Source organism: Microplitis mediator, chromosome 10 (genome assembly GCF_029852145.1).
Source record: "Microplitis mediator isolate UGA2020A chromosome 10, iyMicMedi2.1, whole genome shotgun sequence".
Taxonomy (NCBI): Eukaryota; Metazoa; Arthropoda; class Insecta; order Hymenoptera; family Braconidae; genus Microplitis; species Microplitis mediator.
The window spans coordinates 3330596-3348972 of NC_079978.1; the positions used below are offsets into that span (position 1 = coordinate 3330596).

An 18377-nucleotide genomic window follows, 5' to 3' on the forward strand; every position below is an offset into this window, starting at 1 on the left:
GATATCCACTCGTTGTAATCCCCGGAGAAAGTGGGTAGTTGCGGTACCGGTAGTCTTTGCAAAGTTTGTTTTTCAGTTTGAGTTGAATTCCCGAGAATTGTACTGTTCGCGAGAGGGCCGTCTTTCGCGAGATGTTCAGCAATTCCGTAATATCCATCGGATACATTTGTGAAGTGTTCTGATTCATCTGCCAGAGGTTGACCCGCGATCAATTCGTTGAAAAGCTCTTCGTATTCGCGAAATGCAACCGTGACGCGTTCGAATCGTAATCGTGCTCGCAAATCGGATATTTGTTGGCTATTTATTGAATCGACTAATTGATCAACGTAGCATGCTGCTATGTTACGTCTCCTCTCGATCGGCGAAATGGTCTCGTCTCCTTTCTGGTCCGTCATTTTAATAATTAGATATTTAAAACTGGGTATTGAGATTCAAGTTGTATTGATGATAATGAGATTGGAAGAAATTCGACTGCACGACTCGCAAATCACCGTAATTGACCGATAAATTCCAATAATTTAGGCGATCCCAAGAGTCAGACAGTCCAAATCCCCAATTGATCGCGAAGAATTATAATATAATTAATTAACGTAATCGATTGACCCCGATGATCACTACAATGAAATGATCCTCAGATCAAATAATTGACGGGATCAGATTAGTCAATCGACTTAGCAATTTTAATTTAATATTCTGGTTACTTTATACTTCGAAGACTTGAGCAATTCACTGATCGCAACAATTAAATGGTCTTGCGACAAATAATTGATGTAATCCCCGAATTGCACAGCTCAATCCGAAATAAGACAATAATTCGAATATGATGAAATCAAATATTGAAAATATATTAAAATTAAATAATTAAATATGAATAGTAAGATTCACTCGTTTATGATGAGTTGAAAAACTCAGTAAATTTATGACAAAAATTAAGTATTGTGATCCGATTGTAATAAGAATTAAATGATATTAAATTGAAATCAAATCAAATTATAGAATCAGTGTTGAATTGAATGAATGATAATAATGAAAAATACTGCCAATGGCGAATAAATGTTTAATAAATTTTGAACTTAGCTGGATTTCACTGCAGATGATCCTCTAGATGCGGCGGTGTCAACGAGTCGGTAATATGAATGGCGTTTTGATCAATTTTTTATCCACACTGAGTATTGATATTTATTTGAATATATTTTCCTTGAATATATTTTAATTGTCCAATCGAGTTACCTCACAGGAGGCACCAAAATGTTTGTGGGAAAATGTTCCCTTTCTTTTTATTTTTATTTTATATTTAAATTCTAAATTTACCTGTAAATTAAATTAAATTAGTGATTGGAATTTGATTAATTTATTGTAATGATAGGTAGGATGTGATAGGTATTGTTTAATAAAACTCGTGGTTTGGGTATATCAAAAATGAAGAATATATTTTGACCCAAAAAATTGAGGGAAAGCGCTACGGCATAAAACCCTTTGAAGAAGTACAATGAAAAAGATTGAGAATGTTAAGATAATGAGAATGAGGGTAACTCGTTGAACAATTGACACAAATGAAATATAGAGATGTGTGTGTGTGTGTGTGTGAATGTGTACTGTGATGATAGAGAGTCCCCTGCGGGACAGTTAAATAGTACTTGGTACTAATGCGTTGGTAAAGAGTCCACTGTGGGACAGTTAAATAGTACTTGGTACTAATGCGTTGGTAAAGAGTCCACTGTGGGACAGTTAAATAGTACTTGGTACTAATGCGTATGTAAAGAGTCCACTGCGGGACAGTTAAATAGTACTTGGTACTAATGCGTTGGTAAAGAGTCCACTGTGGGACAGTTAAATAGTACTTGGTACTAATGCGTATGTAAAGAGTCCACTGTGGGACAGTTAAATAGTACTTGGTACTAATGCGTTGGTAAAGAGTCCACTGTGGGACAGTTAAATAGTACTTGGTACTAATGCGTATGTAAAGAGTCCACTGCGGGACAGTTAAATAGTACTTGGTACTAATGCTAGCGAATGAATGGGTGAAAGCTTTCGGTGCGCTGAGGCGAGTCTACCGATTGATCAGATCGGCGATATAAACTATCAAATTGTAATGGGATATTCCAAAGACAATATGACGCTGAATTATTATTATTATTATTATTGTTATTTTGCAACAGAGGCGATTGGTTTAACTGCAGTTAATTGAAATCTCATCAATTGGATTGATGGATGCTGTTAGCACGTGGCTATTGCACGAATGAGGTTAGATATGATATCTATATGACAACGGCTAAATGCGTTGATAATAATTGAAGCGCGAACAAATCAAATTTTAGTTTTATGTGTATTATGATTATCACGTATGTATGATAATTATTAATGCTTAATTATTGCAAGGTAATTAAGATGTAAACGAACAGATCGGTGAATTGAATGAATTTAATGTAAGATAATAATTATTAAACATTCAATATTATTTGAATCGATTATTATTTGATATTAATACGAATATTAATATTAAATATCGAATTCAATCCTATCGAATAATTAATAGAACACGATTAAGTATTTGAGATTTAATGGGTGAGACCCACGCGCAACAAGTCCCGGCGTGTTTTTACTACGACGTAATAAAACACCCGGTCTTTATTTAATTCCCGAAATATTATTGAAACTCAACGAAATAATGAATAAAATTTATGAAACCGTATTAATTAATACTTATCTCGACACGATGGCACGAATTCGTAATTGATAATCAATTAATTAACAATTATTGTTAACTTTAATATTGGCTTGGCAATGTAGCGGATAGAATGTTCACAGCGAGTGTGTACAGTATGAAGACTTGTGGTCAACTGACGAAAAGACGCGGTGACGCCGGGTCGTCGTTTCGACGGAACGGAAAAATTCAGACACCCAAACGACAGAGATATACTGAAGGCGTGAGTGCAACGAAGATGCACTGAGAAACCGACGCTATGTTTAGCGCGCGCGTTCGCGATGCGACCCGAGTTGGCGACGAGATGGTTTTTAACACCGCTAGATGGAGACCGGTTTAAATGTTTTAAATTTTAAATATTATTATGATGACAATTGTCTCCGGACTTCCGTTTTCGACGGAACATGCTATATAATATCACTCGCATTACTTCGTTCAACTGCCGGCATATCAATTAATCAACTTTAGTTTCAGAAAAGGCGATTACTCTAAGAACTTTGGAATATACTTGATCATATTTCAGTAACTGAAGCCAAATTCAGTGCAAAAATTATGAATGTACCGACTAAAAAAAAAATTGAGTAAATCGGATGTACTACTCGACCGACGTTGTGGTTTTAAAATAAAATGTACAAGGAATACAAAGTTGTGTTGACGTACCCTCGGATCATATATTTCCTTATTGTAAAATATATTGTAATGAAAAGAAAAAAGTGTCGAGGAAGCGACGTTTTAAATTTTTTTTCTGACAGTAAGCGGAAAAAGTAATCGAAGTTACCATAGCAACAATTTGTATACAATGTTTTAAATTTTGACAAGTGGTGGAAGCCGTCATTCAAAATGTCTATCATCGTCACTATGATGTCTACAAGCGAGGGGCAGTCTTCACTGCAAATGACAGGTTTATATTTCTATACCATAATAGAAAAAATCTATCAGAAATAAAAAGCCTTAGAACAATGTTTCTCGAGCAACCGTATTACAAGTTACTGATAAACTTTGCTCGTTCAATAGGTCGATGGCCGGATCAGTCTCGACTACAAGCTTTTCTGATAGGAATCGGCATTGTTACTCTATTCATTGTGCAAGTCACACCAATAGTATAAAATTTAATGTTTTAATAAAACACTTTATTTCAAAATAATAGAATAAAATCATTTCAATTAAAAACAGTGACTTTTTTGTAATTAATTAATCAAATAAGTAAATGTAACATTTTTACAGATACTATCCGACATAGTGCATTCTGATGATCGAGATCTGATATTTGAAACATTAGCACCAGCTATTACGTACTTAGGTTGTATTGAATTGTATTTAAATACTTTTATAAATGAAAGAAAGGTTTGTTTGAAAAATACCTGGTTCAATATTTTTCAACTTCCTATATTTCTATTATTAAATTTAGTTCAGACATCTTTTTGGAAGGATTAACGAAAATTGGAAAGTATTGAAAGATTGCCATGAAAAGTCTATTATGGAAAAGTATACGAATTTGGGAAATCTTATCTCAGCTGGATATGCAGGTTGACGAATAAGTCTATAATAATATTTTAACTCACTCCCTTTTTTTATTTTTATCGAAGCCATTTTTCTCCGGAGCAATGAATTTTTTTTTTATTGCTGTGTAATTTGATTTATTTCAAGTGTTCGTGTACATATCAACTTTAACATTTGTAATGGAGCCAGTTTTGCCGATGATGGCAAATTTTTTATTCAAAACAAATATTTCCGCTCCACATAATTTTGCTGTTCCAATGGAATGGATTATTATAGATACAGAAAAATATTACTGGGCGATATTGAATGTGAGCGGTTTCTGTATTATGGGCTTACTGTCTGTACTTGTTTCTGTTGACGTTATTTTCAATACCTTAGTATACCATGCATGTGGTTTATTTGCAATCGTAGGGTAATATACGATACTTATTTTAACTAGATTTATTGATAAGTTTATAGGAGTCGATGATTTATTTTCCAGTAGATATCGAATTGAAAATTTGCCTTACGAAGTAAACCTTGAAAATGAGCTCACGAAATCAAAGCTATTGAGAAATTCATATGACGTTCATTACATACATTTAGTTTCGTGTATTAGATTCCATCGACGAGCTTTAGAGTACGTGAAAACCATATACGATTTTAAAAGTTTATTTAATATGATAATAATTATATTATAATTTACATGATACTCCAGATACTTTGATTTAATTGAGAGCGCATTTAGTGGATGCTTTGGAGCAGCGATTGGATTAACTTTGCCAATAATGAGTATTACTGGCGTTCAGGTTTAGTAACACAAACCAGTGATGTCAGAAGGTGGGATTTTTTTACCCCCTCCCAACATTACGCTCCATGCTATTTCACCACGTGAAGGGGTAAAAAAATCCCACGTTCTGGCATCACTGACACAAACATTATGTACAGTTCTTCAGTTTTTTCAGTAGAGTTGTAAAGAAAAAAAATTATGTTTCAGTTTATAACACAATCAAATACATTGCGGCAGAAAATAAAAACGTTGATGTACACCATGGGTGTGATAATTCATCTCTTTTTCGAATGTTTTATATCTCAACAGCTAACGGATATGAGCTTCAAAATCCAACAGCACATGTACGCATACAGTAATCAAAGTTATTGCACAATTCAAGCTTGAATGTGTTCACGGACCTTTACAATCACTGTCAAATCCGGTTATTTTATCCCCCAAAACCATTCCTACACTCTTCTGAGAACTCTAAACACGATAAGTTGTATTAATTTCATTAATATGTATACTTTTAAATAGTATTTCACTCCTTCTTTTAATACTTTGCGAATTTTCATAAGCACGATAACTCTCGGAAAACATTATTAATCGACCTTATTTTATTTTTCATTAGCATTGTATTTTTAATTAAAAAAACGCAATCAAACATCCCTATTTGAATACTTTTTGTTCAATGAAAATAAATAAGAAAATTAGAACTGTTAATTTGACATGACTTGAAAGATTTATTTACCTTTATCCGATGAGTATACTGACATACATATTGCCGTGACAGTCGTACAACAAAAAATGTTGTGATATCTAAAGCAATAAAAAGAAAAAAAACCGTGGGTTACTTTAAAAATACTCAGTCTGAAAATTGGTTTATTTTTACACCACAGCCAATCTATATATTTTAATTCTTATTTATTAATTACCATAATGTATCTGATTAAAGTGCACACTATTTGATTTTAGAACGTTTTTTTTTCTTCTTGATAAGACTAACGCTACTAATGAATAACTCTTTTGATTAGAGCTAATACAAAGTGGTATGATATTTCGGTAAATTCACAAAAATTGTTGGTTCTGATGACACGGAGATGCCAAATACCGTGTATTTTAACAGCAGGAAAAATCCTGGATTTGTCTATGGAAACCTTTGGAATGGTAAGTGGTTAAATGTTATTTTTTGCTTTTTCCTTGAAAAAAATTTTTCTGGTACATTTAATATTTTTACAGATGATAAAAACAGCTACATCGTACTTTACTGTTCTTCTATCCATGCAATAAATTTTATTAAATTTATTTTTATAATGATCACTCAGTTATGAATTTATTTATACTCTGTAAACATGAATAAGTAAAATAAGTGAATATCCACTAATTCCAAGTGCAAACCGAACCACTTATTACAAAAAGTGGTTCGGTTTGCACTTAGAATTAGTGAATATTCGCTTATTTCACTTATTCATGTTTACAGAGTAGTAAATAAATAGATATAACTAATCATCAATTGTAGTATTTTATAATTATACTTTTAAAACACCGTAACAAATATTGTCCATTGGTTTATTTTTATTACCAAACTACCACTAAAATTTTGATTATTTCATTTATCTACTTTCCATTGAAATGACCCTTGGTCTCCTCTTCCTTCACTTTTTTTTTATTCTAGTTTTTGTTAGTAAAAAAACTGATATGGTCCATGCCCACAAATTTGATTTTCTGAAGAATCAAAAATATATTTGTTTATAGTTAACAAATCTTGGTTGAAAAAAAATTTTAAATGAAGATTTGTTAACTATAGACAAATCATTATTTCATTCAAATGAACCATATCTTTGTCTCAAATAAATACTAATTGGGTCCGTTTAAATATGGTATTTATTTGCCTGAAGGAAATCTTATTTAGCTCAAATAAATTGTTCTCTCAGTGAACTCAAAATAAATTAACAATGATAATCTTAAACACACTTTGAGCTTTTGAGAGATGCAATAATTTTTATGATACAAGTTTGATGTTTCATATTTAAGATATAAGATAAAATAAAACTGGGATGAAAAACACAAAATTTTATAGTGATCGAGAATTTTCACAGTATTTGACGTGCACGTATTTATTTTTGAGCTTCATTTTCAGTAACAATAGTCGCACTGAAAAAACCTTCAGCTTTCTTACCTGCATTTAATCAAATTAAACTAAATTAATATTAAAAATTTAAATGAACTGAATAAAAGAAAGTGTGGCCGGTGCTATAAAAATGATTTTTCTAAATAATATACTCCGCAATTATCGAGTTGAGTCAACGAACCCTCAAAACGTTTATTTTCTCAATGTGTAATATATTGTAATCCAAAGAATAAGTATGGAAAAAGAAGGGGGTTCAATTTTTTGCCATCAATATGAAGAAATAAGTAATCGAAGTTACCATAACAACAGTATGAACACAAACAATTTGATTTTGACAATTGATTGACGGCAGCCAAGAAAATGTCCATCAACGTCACTCGAATATTTCTCGAGCGAGAAGGTAGTATTGACGTAATACGATTGATTCGTATTTTTGAAGCACAATAGAAAAAAATATACCAGTAATAAAAAAGTCTTAGAACAATGAGCTTTTTCAAACAGCCTTATTACAAGGTACTGAGAAACTTTGCACGTTCTATAGGTCGATGGCCGGATCAGTCTCGATTACAAACTTTTCTGATAGGAGTCGTCATCATTTCTGCATTTATTCTAAACCTCACACCAATAGTAAAACAGTTATTGTGATAATAAAGCAATTTATTTCGAAATAATAAAATACAGCAATTTTGACTTTAAATTGTGACGTTTCTCTATTTAATTAACTTATAAATAAATATATTTTTTTTTCTCAGATAACAGCTGACGTAGTGCATTTTGATGATCAACAATTGATATTTGAAACAATAGGGTCACTTTTAACTAATGCTGCTACATTAACTGTATATTTTAATACTTTTTTAAACGGAAAAAAGGTTTGTTAAGATAATTAGATTTTTTTTTCAACTCATTATAAAGTGAACTGATTTCATATAATAAGATAATGACGTTATTATTATTATATTTAGCTAAAAGTTCTTTTTGAAAGAATTAATGACGATTGGAAATTAGTGACGAACAGAAGGGAAATAATGATTTTAAAAAAATATGCGAAATTAGGAAGTTTTATTTCTGCTGGATACGCAGGTTGAAAAAATAAATTCTTTTGTTTTTAATTTTATCAATTTTATTGTCAAGATAAAATTTGTTTGAAGGTTTCGTGTACATGGCGACTTTTACATTTGTAATAGAGCCGGCTTTGCCGATGATGATAAATTTCATTTTCAAAACAAATATATCTGCTCCATATAACTTTTCCTGTCCAATGGAATGGGTTATAATAGATAAAAGAAAATATTACTGGATATTATTTACCAATTCCACTGTGTGTGTTATGTTAATTCTCTCTGTACTCATTTCTTGTGACGTTATATTTATTACATTCGTACATCATGCGTGCAGTTTATTTGCAATTGCTGGGTAATAAATTACATTGATTAAACCTTAACCTAAAGACAGAATCATTGACATTAATGATGTACTTTTCTGTAGATACCGAATTAAAAATTTGCCTACTGATGTGAACTTCAACAATAAACCAACGGAATCATATCTGTTAAGAAACTCACACGATGTTTACTACATACATTTAGTTTCGAGTATCAAAATTCATCGGCGGGCTCTAGAGTACGTACATATATAGTATTGTTGTAAAAATTCAATCAACTTTTAAAAGATTAAATAAAGTAATTTTCATGTTTCTGAAGATATTTTAATTTGATTGAAAGTACTTTTACTCTGGGCATTGGAGTAGTTGTCTTTCTAAATGTGCCACTGATGAGTATTACTGGCGTCCAGGTTTAGTCACAAATATTACATATATTTTTTTTTTTTATTTTTGTTGTTGCGTTGTAATAAATAAATAAAAATTCATATTTCAGCTTATAGTCCAAACAAATACATTGCAGCAGAAAATAAAATTAATGATGTTTGCAGTTGCGCAGATAATTCATCTCTTTTTCGAATGTTTTCTATCCCAACAGCTGACGGATATGAGCTTAAAAATCCAACGACACATGTATATACGCAGTAATTAAATTCTTACTTTTACTTATTAATAAAATTTCATTTAGTAATTAATATTCACACCGAATAGCGCTAATGGAAAGTGGTACAATATTTCGAAAAAATCACAAAAATTGTTGATTCTGATGACATTGAGAAGTCAAGTGCCATGTATTTTAACCGCAGGAAAAATCATGGATTTGTCCATAGAAAGCTTTGGAATGGTAAGAAGTACACGGAAGTTGATCCTTTCTTTAAAAACAATTTTTTTGCTCTATTTTACTTTTCCATAGATGATGAAAACATCTGGATCATACTTTACTGTTCTTCTATCTATGCAATAAGTTTTTATTAATGGACTTGAAACTATGACGGTTAAACTACGAATTTATTGATGATTACTAAATATGTACCTCATCATAAATTTTTGTATTTTGTATTAAGTCTTGAAACTGTGCAATTAATATCATTTTTTTGTAAATTTTTCACGGCTAATTTTTTCAAATTTTTTATTCATGTTGTTTTATACCCCCTGAAAATGAATTAGTAAAATTCACTGCGAATTAGTGAACATGCATTGGGAACGAGCGATAAGTATATCGCTGGTTGAATTAGTGTTATACTCAAAGCTGAAGGAAAAGTGAGCATCTACAAATTCACAGTAAATTTCACTAATTCATTTTTAAAGAGTACGAATTTATGAGTGGATTTATATATGGATTCTATACTCTTTCAAATTTGAAATAGTGAAAATAATGACTATTGACTGTTTACTAGTGAAAATTATATCACTAATTCAAATAGTGATATATTTTTCACTGGCAATATGTGACTATTCACTGCCAAATAGTGATTGTCATTTGATTTTCATTGATTGATTTTTGGAGAGTAGACAGTTCAATCTTAATAATTTCACCAGATTGAAGTTGACAAAAAGTTCTTAGAAAAGTATGTATTGGAATTAATGATAAGTTATTTATAGGATATTGTTCAATGGGATTTATAAATTTGATCAAAATTACATTTGTTACAGTATTAACATGGCCCGTAAGATAATGAAAAAGTTGGATCTCATTTTACTGTTCTGTTATTAATGCGTCAAACCTTAATCAATTTGTAATATCGATAATGAAAAGAAAAAATTACTTGCCTACTAGCTATGCTATTTACTATGATGATTGGTTCATTTTCTGTATCTATATTAACATTAAAATTTTGATTAATTAATTGATGTATTTTTCAGTGACATGATTTACTATCGACTCTTTCTTAAATTTTTTTTTCTATACTAATTCTTGTTAATGAAGTATTAAAATGAACTAATTTTGCGTATTTGGTTCTTGAAAAGTCACTTAGAAGCATATTTGGTACCCGTTATATGTAGAATTGAAAAAAAAATAGAAAAGAGTATGACTCAAAAGGAATTTATAATGTTAACTATGAAAATAAAAGAAAAATTACTTGCATTAATTTAAAAACGAACCACCAATAGTTAGTATTCACCATAATTATGATACTCATGAGTATTCTCCGCGGTACAAAATTTGTATTGTCCAAAATCGATGATTAAATTCAAAAATATAAGATAAAATAAAATTGAGAGGAAAAAACACGAAATGTTGTGTTGATTTTTAATTGTTTTCAAAAATTTTAACACCATTAGACGTGTACGTAAATATATATGCATGGAGAAACACAATTGCATAAAAAAATTATAAAAAATGTATTAAGTAAAAAAAAATAAAATAAAAGAAATTAAAGATACTACCAGACCAACGTTGTGTCTTAAAAATGAAATGTACAAAGACTACAAAGTTGTGTTGACGTGTGTCGAAATATATATTTTCTTATTGTAAAATATATTGTAGTAAAAAAAAATAAGTCTCGGGAAGCGGTGGTTTAAATTTTTTTTCTGACAGTAAGAGGAAAAAGTAATCGAAGTTACCATAACAACAATTTGTATACAATGTTTTAAATTTTGACAGGTAGTGGAAGCCGTCATTCAAAATGTCTATCATCGTCACTATGATGTCTACAAGAGGGGCAGTCTTCACTGCAAATGACAGGTTTATATTTTTATACCACAATAGAAAAAAAAATATCAGAAATAAAAAGTCTTAGAACAATGAACTTTCTCGATCAGCCTTATTACAAGTTAGTGAGAAACTTTGCACGTTCTATAGGTCGATGGCCGGATCAGTCTCGACTACAATCATTTCTTATAGGAATCGGTATTATTTCTACATTTATTTTGCACGACGCAGCAATGGTAAAAAAGTTACTGTGATAATAAAACAATTTATTTCAAAATAATAAAATAAAACAATTATGACCATAAATTGATACGCTTCTACATTTAATTAATTCAATAAAAAAGCATATATTTTTTTGGTTGCGTAACAGTTCAACCAAAGACAAAATAACGGCGACAAAATAACCGCGACAAAATAACCGACGACAAAATAACCGAACGACAAAATAACCGCCCTTTTATCACGGTTTTTGTGTGTTATGTCGCCGGTTATTTTGTCATTTGGTTATTTTGTCGTCGGTTATTTTGTCACGGTTATTTTGTCGTGGTTATTTTGTCTGCGGTTATTTAAGCGTGACACCTATTTTATTTTTTTATAGATTACAGCTGATATAGTGCATTCTGATGATCAAAAGTTGATATTTGAATCAATATCATCTTTTATAACCTATGCTGGTACATTTGCTATGTATATAAATACTTTCATAAACGGAAGAAAGGTTTGTGATGATAATAAGTTTTTTTTTTTTTAACTTATTATAGAAGTGAGCAGATTTCATGTATGATAAAATTATAATGTTATTATTACTATTATTCTTAGCTTAAAATTCTTTATGAAAGGATTAATGACGATTGGAAATTAGTGACGAACAGCAATGAAATAATTATTTTGAAAAAGTATGCAAAATTGGGATATTATATTTCAGCTGGATCCGCAGGTTAAAAAAATTGTGTTATTTTTTTTTCTTGTTTTTATCGATTTTATTGTCAAAGTAGTATTAATTTCAAGGGGCTTTGTACATAGCAATTGTTACGTTTGTGTTAGAGCCAGTTTCGCCGATGATTATAAATTTTATTTTTAAAACAAATATATCCGCTCCTCATAAATTTTCTGTTCCGCTGGAATGGATTGTAATAGATAAAGAAAGATATTATTGGATGTTATTAATTATTTCCACTGTGTTTATTGCGATAATTTTGTCTGTACTTGTTTCTAGTGACGTTATAATTATTACCTTAGTATATCATGCCTGTGGTTTATTCGCAATTGCTGGGTAGTTATACTACATCGATTTTAAATGAATTTGAAGATTCCTTCATTTACATAAATGATATACTTTTCCGTAGATATCGAATTAAAAATTTGCCAAATGATGTAAACGTCAAAAATGGGCTAAAGAAGTCAAATCTATTTAAAAACTCAAACGATGTTCAGTACACACAGCTGATTTCGAGTATAGAAATGCATCGACGAGCTCTAGAGTACGTAAAAAAAAAAAAAAATTGAAAAATCAGTCGAGCCTGAAATCCAACCCGAAGAGTTCGCTGTTTTCGAGCTTTAAAACCTCGAAAATGTTATTGTTTTGAAATTTTAAGCTCTTCAAGCTCAAAAAATGGTTGGATCAAAAGAAAATACATTTCGCGAGAAAAAATAATTTTCTTCCGACGATATCTTTTGAACTTATCGTTCGATTTGCACGCGCTTCGCGGCATTCGAAAAGACTTTTTGAGATATAGCTCCAGTTGAATTCGACGCAAATCGATCAAGTGAATTACGAGTTACGGAACAAAACGCTAAAAAAAAAATTTCTCGTTTTAATTAGAAACTCCTCAGCCGGTCGACTTCAAAATCTAATCAACTTCAAGCCTAGATGAGTCATTTCGATTGCCGCAAAGAACGTTCGAATCGATTGGTTCGTTCCAAAAATATCGTACGACAAAAATTAATTTACGCACACACACACACGCGCACACACGGACATTCATCTGACAGTAGTCAAAATAGCTCACTAGAACTTCAAAATGTCGACACCTGATGGAGACTCGATTACTGAAAATCAGACTAAAACTGATGACTTCTTTGTTTTTGAAAATATTCAAAATTCGTAGCGGAAAAATAATAATATTATGGTAAAAACTCAATGAAAATGTTAATAATTAAATAATGATTTACATGCTACTGAAGATATTTTAATTTGATTGAAAGTACTTTTACTATGGCCATTGGAATAGTAGTCCTCTTAAACGTGCCTCTGATGAGTATTACTAGCGTCCAGGTTTAGTCACAAATATTACATATATTTATTTACCTTTTTAAATTGGATAGAATAAAAATGCATTGTTTTTCAGCTTATAACACAAAAAAATACAGTGCAAGAACAAATTAAATTGATCTTATTTACCATGGGTCAGATAATACATCTTTTTTTCGAATGTTTCTTATCGCAACAGCTGACAGATATAAGCTTACAAATCCAACAGCACATGTACATACACAGTAATTAAACTATTATTTCAACTTATTAATTAAATTCATAGCAATAATTATCAATGACTTTGTACAGAGCTAATGTGAAGTGGTACAAAATTTCAATAAAATCACAAAAATTGTTGATTTTAATGACACTGAAGTGTCAAACGCCGTGTATTCTAACAGCAGGAAAAGTTATAGGATTATCTATTGAAAGCTTTGGAATGGTAATGAGTGCATGTAATTTGTTGCTGTTATTAAAACAAATTCTTTTCCTCTTATTTTTTTCTGCAGATGATGAAAACATCTGGATCATACTTTACTGTTCTTCTATCTATGTAATAAATTTATATTAATGTATTTGGAACTACGACCATTGAGCTAGGAATTTATTGATGATAAATACTCTCTAAAAATGAATTAGTGAAATTTCTACTGATCTAAGCGATGTCTTCTTTTATCACTGTTAAACTAGTAGTTTTCAAAATGAATCAGTAATTTTAATTCACACTCATTACACTATGTTTCACACGTAAACTTTACTAATTTATCACACTGAGAGGAAAAAAGTGTATATTTCCAAGTAAAATTTCTTGATTTAAGTATTATTTTACTTAAATAGTGCCAAGTAAATATTTTCTTAATTTTAGTAAAAATGCATTGTCTGCAGAAATTTATGAGTAGATTCAAACAATTGTTATAAAGATAAGAAATATTATACTTCGATGTAGTAAATTTTTTCTTGTTTTCAGTATTATGAGTTAAGTAAACATCGTTACTTGAATTTAATTTTTTTTTCTCTCAGTGCAGTAGCTCAATTTCTCACTGATGAATAAGTATTCTTAATTATCAACCAGTTAAAATTTACCTGATTCATGTAGTGACTTATTAACTTTGAACTATTGAATAAGCGAAAATTATCATAATTTATATCTCAATAAAGATGAACCAACTGTCACCTCTCAGAATCTATGATATTGAATTTTTAAATTATTTTCAGTATATTTATTGATTGATTTTAATATGTAGTTAAAATATTTCTTAAAAATTCATAAATCACAAAATTTACAGTGGATAGAGTGGTCGCTCAGTGAGTAGGAAACTCTCTAAAGCCAAAAGGGCGTACAAAAATGTAAGTCCTTTCGAAATTGATAACGCGATATGTTTAATCATGAATATGACTGCCGATTATTTTAAATATTGCAAGCATTTTAGTAGTGGATGCATCAAACTCGGTGTTTTCGAGTTGCAACAATTCAAGGGGCAGTTTTCATCGCAGAAAAAACGTTAATAGATTTTAATCTGAATACGTATTAAAATAAATTGAGCTCATACCCTAATTATAATTGAATTCTATAGTGAAATATTTTTAACTCCGTTTTTGTATGATAAAAAAAAAGCTCAACATAGAAAATACCCTACACTTCTTGTTTTTTCTGCACATCAGTAGGTACACTTTTCGATGCATAAACCATCCATTGTATTATTTTAACTCATAATAAATTGTAATAACGAAGAAATCGAAGTTACCGTAGCAACACTATATAGCTACAAACGCGGATTACTTTGACTTGTAACGGACGTCAGGAATTAATGTGTCTATCAATGTCTCTTAAATACTTTATGATGGGAAAATTATATAGGTAAGAAAATAGACTTTATACAACGATAAGGGTAAATGCGTCGCTTCAGACGTAATTGTTGTCAGTACAATGGATATTTACGAGCGACCTTACTACAAAATATCGAAAAACTTTGCTTCTTTCATAGGTCGGTGGCCTTATCAATCTCGACTACACAGTTTTATGTTCGGATCAGTATTATGGACTTTATTTATCATTCAAGTTATCCCACAAGTATGAGACACAATTCGTAAAATAGATTAATATTATATGGATTTTCAATTAAATATTTTTATAGATAATTGCGGCGGTTGTTAATTCCGATGATAAAGAACTGCTGTTGGAATCATTAACACCATTCATAACAGATTTGGTATATATTGCCAAATATTTAAATACTATCAAAAAAGCAAAAATGGTTTGTTTTGAATATTATTTCTTAAACTATTGTCTGACATATGTGTTTTTGGTAATTAGTGTTAAATTCTGACAACTAATTATGAAATCTAGATGCGGACGCTCTTCGAAAAAATTAAAGAAGATTGGAAAATACCTAAAAATAATGACGAAAAATTAGTCCTAGAATCTCATCTAAAAATGGGACGATATTTGTCAATTGGTTATACAGGTAGAGTAAATTTTGAGCTTTAATTTCAAATAAAAATACATACTAATTTGATTTTTTATGTCAAGGATTTTTAAACGTGGGAATATTTATATATATAACGGATCCAGTTTTACCAATAATCGTAAATATTATTTCAAAATCAAATGATTCCGTGCCATTAAAGTTCTGTGTCCCAATGCAATTTATTATATTTGATGAAGAAAAATATTATTGGTTACTATCGAGTTTCTCAAATATTTGCGTATTTGTTATAGTTAACGTTATTATTTGCTGTGATGTTATTTTTATCACCTTTGTACAACACGTCTGCGGAATATTTGCAGTCGTTGGGTAACGTCTATCTATTTAATATTGATAATTAAATAATAAATGTCAATTATTTTTCGATACTTAATGCTTAGATTGTGTGAGCTTGTAACTTTCGTAATGCACATTTCACTATTTTAAGACAAACTAGCTTGTATAAGTAATTAATATCGGAAAACTTCCGACTCGAATTGCTGTTGGGCAAGTAACAGGTTTCAAAGGAGAAAGGGAAATGGTCAACGTATGAGCAGACCAGGAAGAATAGCAGCGAGTATTTATAGGTCGTAGATAGTCAGCATTGAAGTAGCTGTTGATGAATAATACTACAAGCTCATAGTTCACGGCATTATTTATCGAAAAAAAAAAAAAAAAATTTAATTGAAAATTAAGTGCAATAACTGAATAACTGCACGCCTCGTATATATTTGTTATTTTTTTCACATGGAATATTTTATTCAGATTCCGATTGGAACATTCACCGAGGGATACCAACCCCCACGATTTGCTGGGAGAAACAAGATTTAGCATGAACTCACAAGATATTTATTATAAACATTTTGTATCCTGCATTAGAGATCACAGACGAGCTCTAGAGTAGGTTTGATAATATTTGATAAGGCTATAAGATTGTTAATTGGTTATTCTTCATATTTTAAAAGATTCGCTGAACTCCTCGAATCGACATTTACCATATCGTTTGGAATAGTGGTTGGACTAAATTTACCACTAATGAGTATTACCGGAGTCCAGGTTTAGTTGTTAACATTTCAGTCTACTGTTGGTTAAGTTCTGGTTAATGAAAAAAAACTTTTTATTACCAGCTTTTAACGCAATCGGATTCAATGGCAACCACTGTGAAATATATTATGTTCACTGGAGGACAAATACTACACCTTTTTTTTGACTGCTACATGTCACAAAAATTGACGGATATGAGCTCCCAAATTCAGCACTCTATGTATATATTATTAATTTTTTTTTTTTTTTTTTGTGGATTATTCTTAAGAAATGCAATCACTAATTTACGAATTATATATTATTGTATATTAATTTGATAACGCATTCTCGTGCAAATACGAGGTATTTATTCATAGTAGAAATAACATTGTTTGTACAGAGCTAGAGCAAATTGGTACGAAAATTCAGCAAAATCAAGAAAATTGTTGATTTTGATGACACTGAGAAGTCAAGTTCCTTGTAAACTGACTGCAGGAAAGGTTATGGAACTGTCTATCGAAAATTTTGGAATGGTAAAAATTAAAAGCTATCTATTTATTTTTCGAACAAAGTTTGTTAACAGTAGTGATACTTTTCTGCAGATGATGAAAACGGCTGGATCATATTTTACTGTTTTTCTGTCAATGCGTTAAATCGCAATAAGGCTGCCATGTTCCGACACAAAGCACCTTCAAATCCATTTACTCTCCAAAGGAAAAGAACATTTGTTGTGTTAACGCTAACAATTAAGGATATTCTTCTGAATGTAAATATAAAATACATAATTATTGAAAATGATTAAGACTTTTCTATTGTACTATCAGAGCTCAAGAAGCTCAAAAACAGCGGAAAGTTTTGGAGCTTACAGGGTTAACCGTTATCAAGATTTTCCCTCTTATCCAGAGATATTCACTTCATGACGACTATAAGTATTTCATCGTGTCATTTTTATACATTTGTAAATATCTAATGGTATGATTTTCTTGCCTATATTATGTTTAATTTATATGCAATATTTTGTAAAATCATTTCTATCCGGGTAAAAATATTTGGCCGAAATCATCGAATTTTGTTAGATGAGATCGATATTTGGTCGACAACCCGCCGAAATTTTATGATTCTCAAAAAATAGACCGAAAATTGTCTGATAAATTGAGTCGGCCTATTTCCGATTATTTTCAGGCCAAGTCATGAATGTCAAGTCATTTTGATCGACTTTTATACGTGAAAACTTCCTATAAATTAAAAAAAATGACTGATCGACAACTCTAGAGCCGCAAATTGATAAACAATCGATGAAAACAATTAATAAACAGTTTGTTTGGCCTAACATCGTTTAAAAAAGTAAAAATTCTATAAAATATATAAATATTTTTTTTTACTTAATACCGACTATTTTTTAATCAAGAATTTTTTTAACTATTTTATGTACGTCGTTTTGTAATTGTTGAAGTATATATAATAAATTGATTGTCATTGAATGTAAGTGACTATCAGTAGAATCCATTAAATGAG

At 30.4% G+C, this 18377-nt stretch overlaps 4 protein-coding genes across 8 annotated transcripts; all 4 read left to right on the forward strand.

Annotated features, from left to right (window-relative positions):
• Positions 1–1866: 1866 nt before the first annotated feature.
• On the forward strand, positions 1867–6350 carry LOC130676606 (odorant receptor 13a-like). The gene is made up of 9 exons (XM_057482952.1): positions 1867–3804; positions 3929–4048; positions 4113–4230; positions 4352–4616; positions 4689–4823; positions 4902–4992; positions 5181–5317; positions 5990–6122; positions 6195–6350. The coding sequence occupies exons 1-9, from the start codon at positions 3664–3666 to the stop codon at positions 6243–6245; spliced, it is 1191 nt and encodes a 396-aa protein (XP_057338935.1). The 5' UTR covers positions 1867–3663; the 3' UTR covers positions 6246–6350.
• A 1095-nt stretch (positions 6351–7445) lies between these two features.
• LOC130676584 (odorant receptor 67c-like) lies at positions 7446–11284 on the forward strand. Of its 4 annotated transcripts, none has more exons than XR_008991450.1 (9): positions 7446–7713; positions 7839–7958; positions 8052–8169; positions 8238–8502; positions 8575–8709; positions 8790–8880; positions 8964–9111; positions 9179–9311; positions 11073–11212. XR_008991450.1 is itself a non-coding variant. In XM_057482917.1 (9 exons), exons 1-9 carry the CDS (start codon positions 7570–7572, stop codon positions 11148–11150), a joined length of 1221 nt encoding a protein of 406 aa, XP_057338900.1. In that variant the 5' UTR covers positions 7452–7569; the 3' UTR covers positions 11151–11284. The 4 variants fall into 4 exon arrangements, 2 of the variants coding, with proteins under 2 accessions (XP_057338900.1, XP_057338901.1); XR_008991449.1 differs by lacking the exon at positions 11073–11212 and adding an exon at positions 9381–10970 and having other exon boundaries at positions 7447–7713; XM_057482917.1 differs by having other exon boundaries at positions 7452–7713; positions 8964–9100; positions 11073–11284.
• Positions 11213–14549, forward strand: LOC130676607 (odorant receptor 13a-like). Its single transcript, XM_057482954.1, has 9 exons — positions 11213–11356; positions 11719–11838; positions 11940–12057; positions 12129–12393; positions 12467–12601; positions 13305–13395; positions 13469–13605; positions 13684–13816; positions 13884–14549. The coding sequence occupies exons 1-9, from the start codon at positions 11213–11215 to the stop codon at positions 13929–13931; spliced, it is 1191 nt and encodes a 396-aa protein (XP_057338937.1). The 3' UTR covers positions 13932–14549.
• Positions 14550–15101: 552 nt separating this feature from the next.
• On the forward strand, positions 15102–18272 carry LOC130676591 (odorant receptor 94b-like). 2 transcript variants are annotated; one of them, XM_057482931.1, is made up of 10 exons: positions 15102–15232; positions 15360–15445; positions 15510–15629; positions 15722–15839; positions 15905–16169; positions 16605–16739; positions 16805–16895; positions 16967–17103; positions 17263–17395; positions 17465–18272. In XM_057482931.1, the coding sequence occupies exons 2-10, from the start codon at positions 15395–15397 to the stop codon at positions 17513–17515; spliced, it is 1101 nt and encodes a 366-aa protein (XP_057338914.1). In that variant the 5' UTR covers positions 15102–15232; positions 15360–15394; the 3' UTR covers positions 17516–18272. The 2 variants fall into 2 exon arrangements, with proteins under 2 accessions (XP_057338914.1, XP_057338913.1); XM_057482930.1 differs by lacking the exon at positions 15102–15232 and having other exon boundaries at positions 15258–15445; positions 17465–18270.
• The last annotated feature ends 105 nt before the right edge of the window (positions 18273–18377 follow it).

Bases quoted from the DNA above. Each gene is read 5' to 3' on its own strand.
- LOC130676606 (XM_057482952.1), top strand. From the start codon at position 3,664: ATGTTTCTCGAGCAACCGTATTACAAGTTACTGATAAACTTTGCTCGT. The intron at 4,617-4,688 runs GTAATATACGAT...ATTTTCCAGTAG, and splicing joins GGTTTATTTGCAATCGTAGG to ATATCGAATTGAAAATTTGC. The intron at 4,824-4,901 runs GTACGTGAAAAC...ATGATACTCCAG, and splicing joins TTCCATCGACGAGCTTTAGA to ATACTTTGATTTAATTGAGA.
- LOC130676584 (XM_057482917.1), top strand. From the start codon at position 7,570: ATGAGCTTTTTCAAACAGCCTTATTACAAGGTACTGAGAAACTTTGCA. The intron at 8,881-8,963 runs GTTTAGTCACAA...TTCATATTTCAG, and splicing joins TGAGTATTACTGGCGTCCAG to CTTATAGTCCAAACAAATAC. The intron at 9,312-11,072 runs GTAAGAAGTACA...AAATTTTGACAG, and splicing joins CCATAGAAAGCTTTGGAATG to GTAGTGGAAGCCGTCATTCA.
- LOC130676607 (XM_057482954.1), top strand. From the start codon at position 11,213: ATGAACTTTCTCGATCAGCCTTATTACAAGTTAGTGAGAAACTTTGCA. The intron at 11,357-11,718 runs GTAAAAAAGTTA...ATTTTTTTATAG, and splicing joins TTTTGCACGACGCAGCAATG to ATTACAGCTGATATAGTGCA. The intron at 12,394-12,466 runs GTAGTTATACTA...ACTTTTCCGTAG, and splicing joins GGTTTATTCGCAATTGCTGG to ATATCGAATTAAAAATTTGC.
- LOC130676591 (XM_057482930.1), top strand. From the start codon at position 15,302: ATGGATATTTACGAGCGACCTTACTACAAAATATCGAAAAACTTTGCT. The intron at 15,840-15,904 runs GTAGAGTAAATT...TTTTATGTCAAG, and splicing joins TTTGTCAATTGGTTATACAG to GATTTTTAAACGTGGGAATA. The intron at 16,170-16,604 runs GTAACGTCTATC...TATTTTATTCAG, and splicing joins GGAATATTTGCAGTCGTTGG to ATTCCGATTGGAACATTCAC.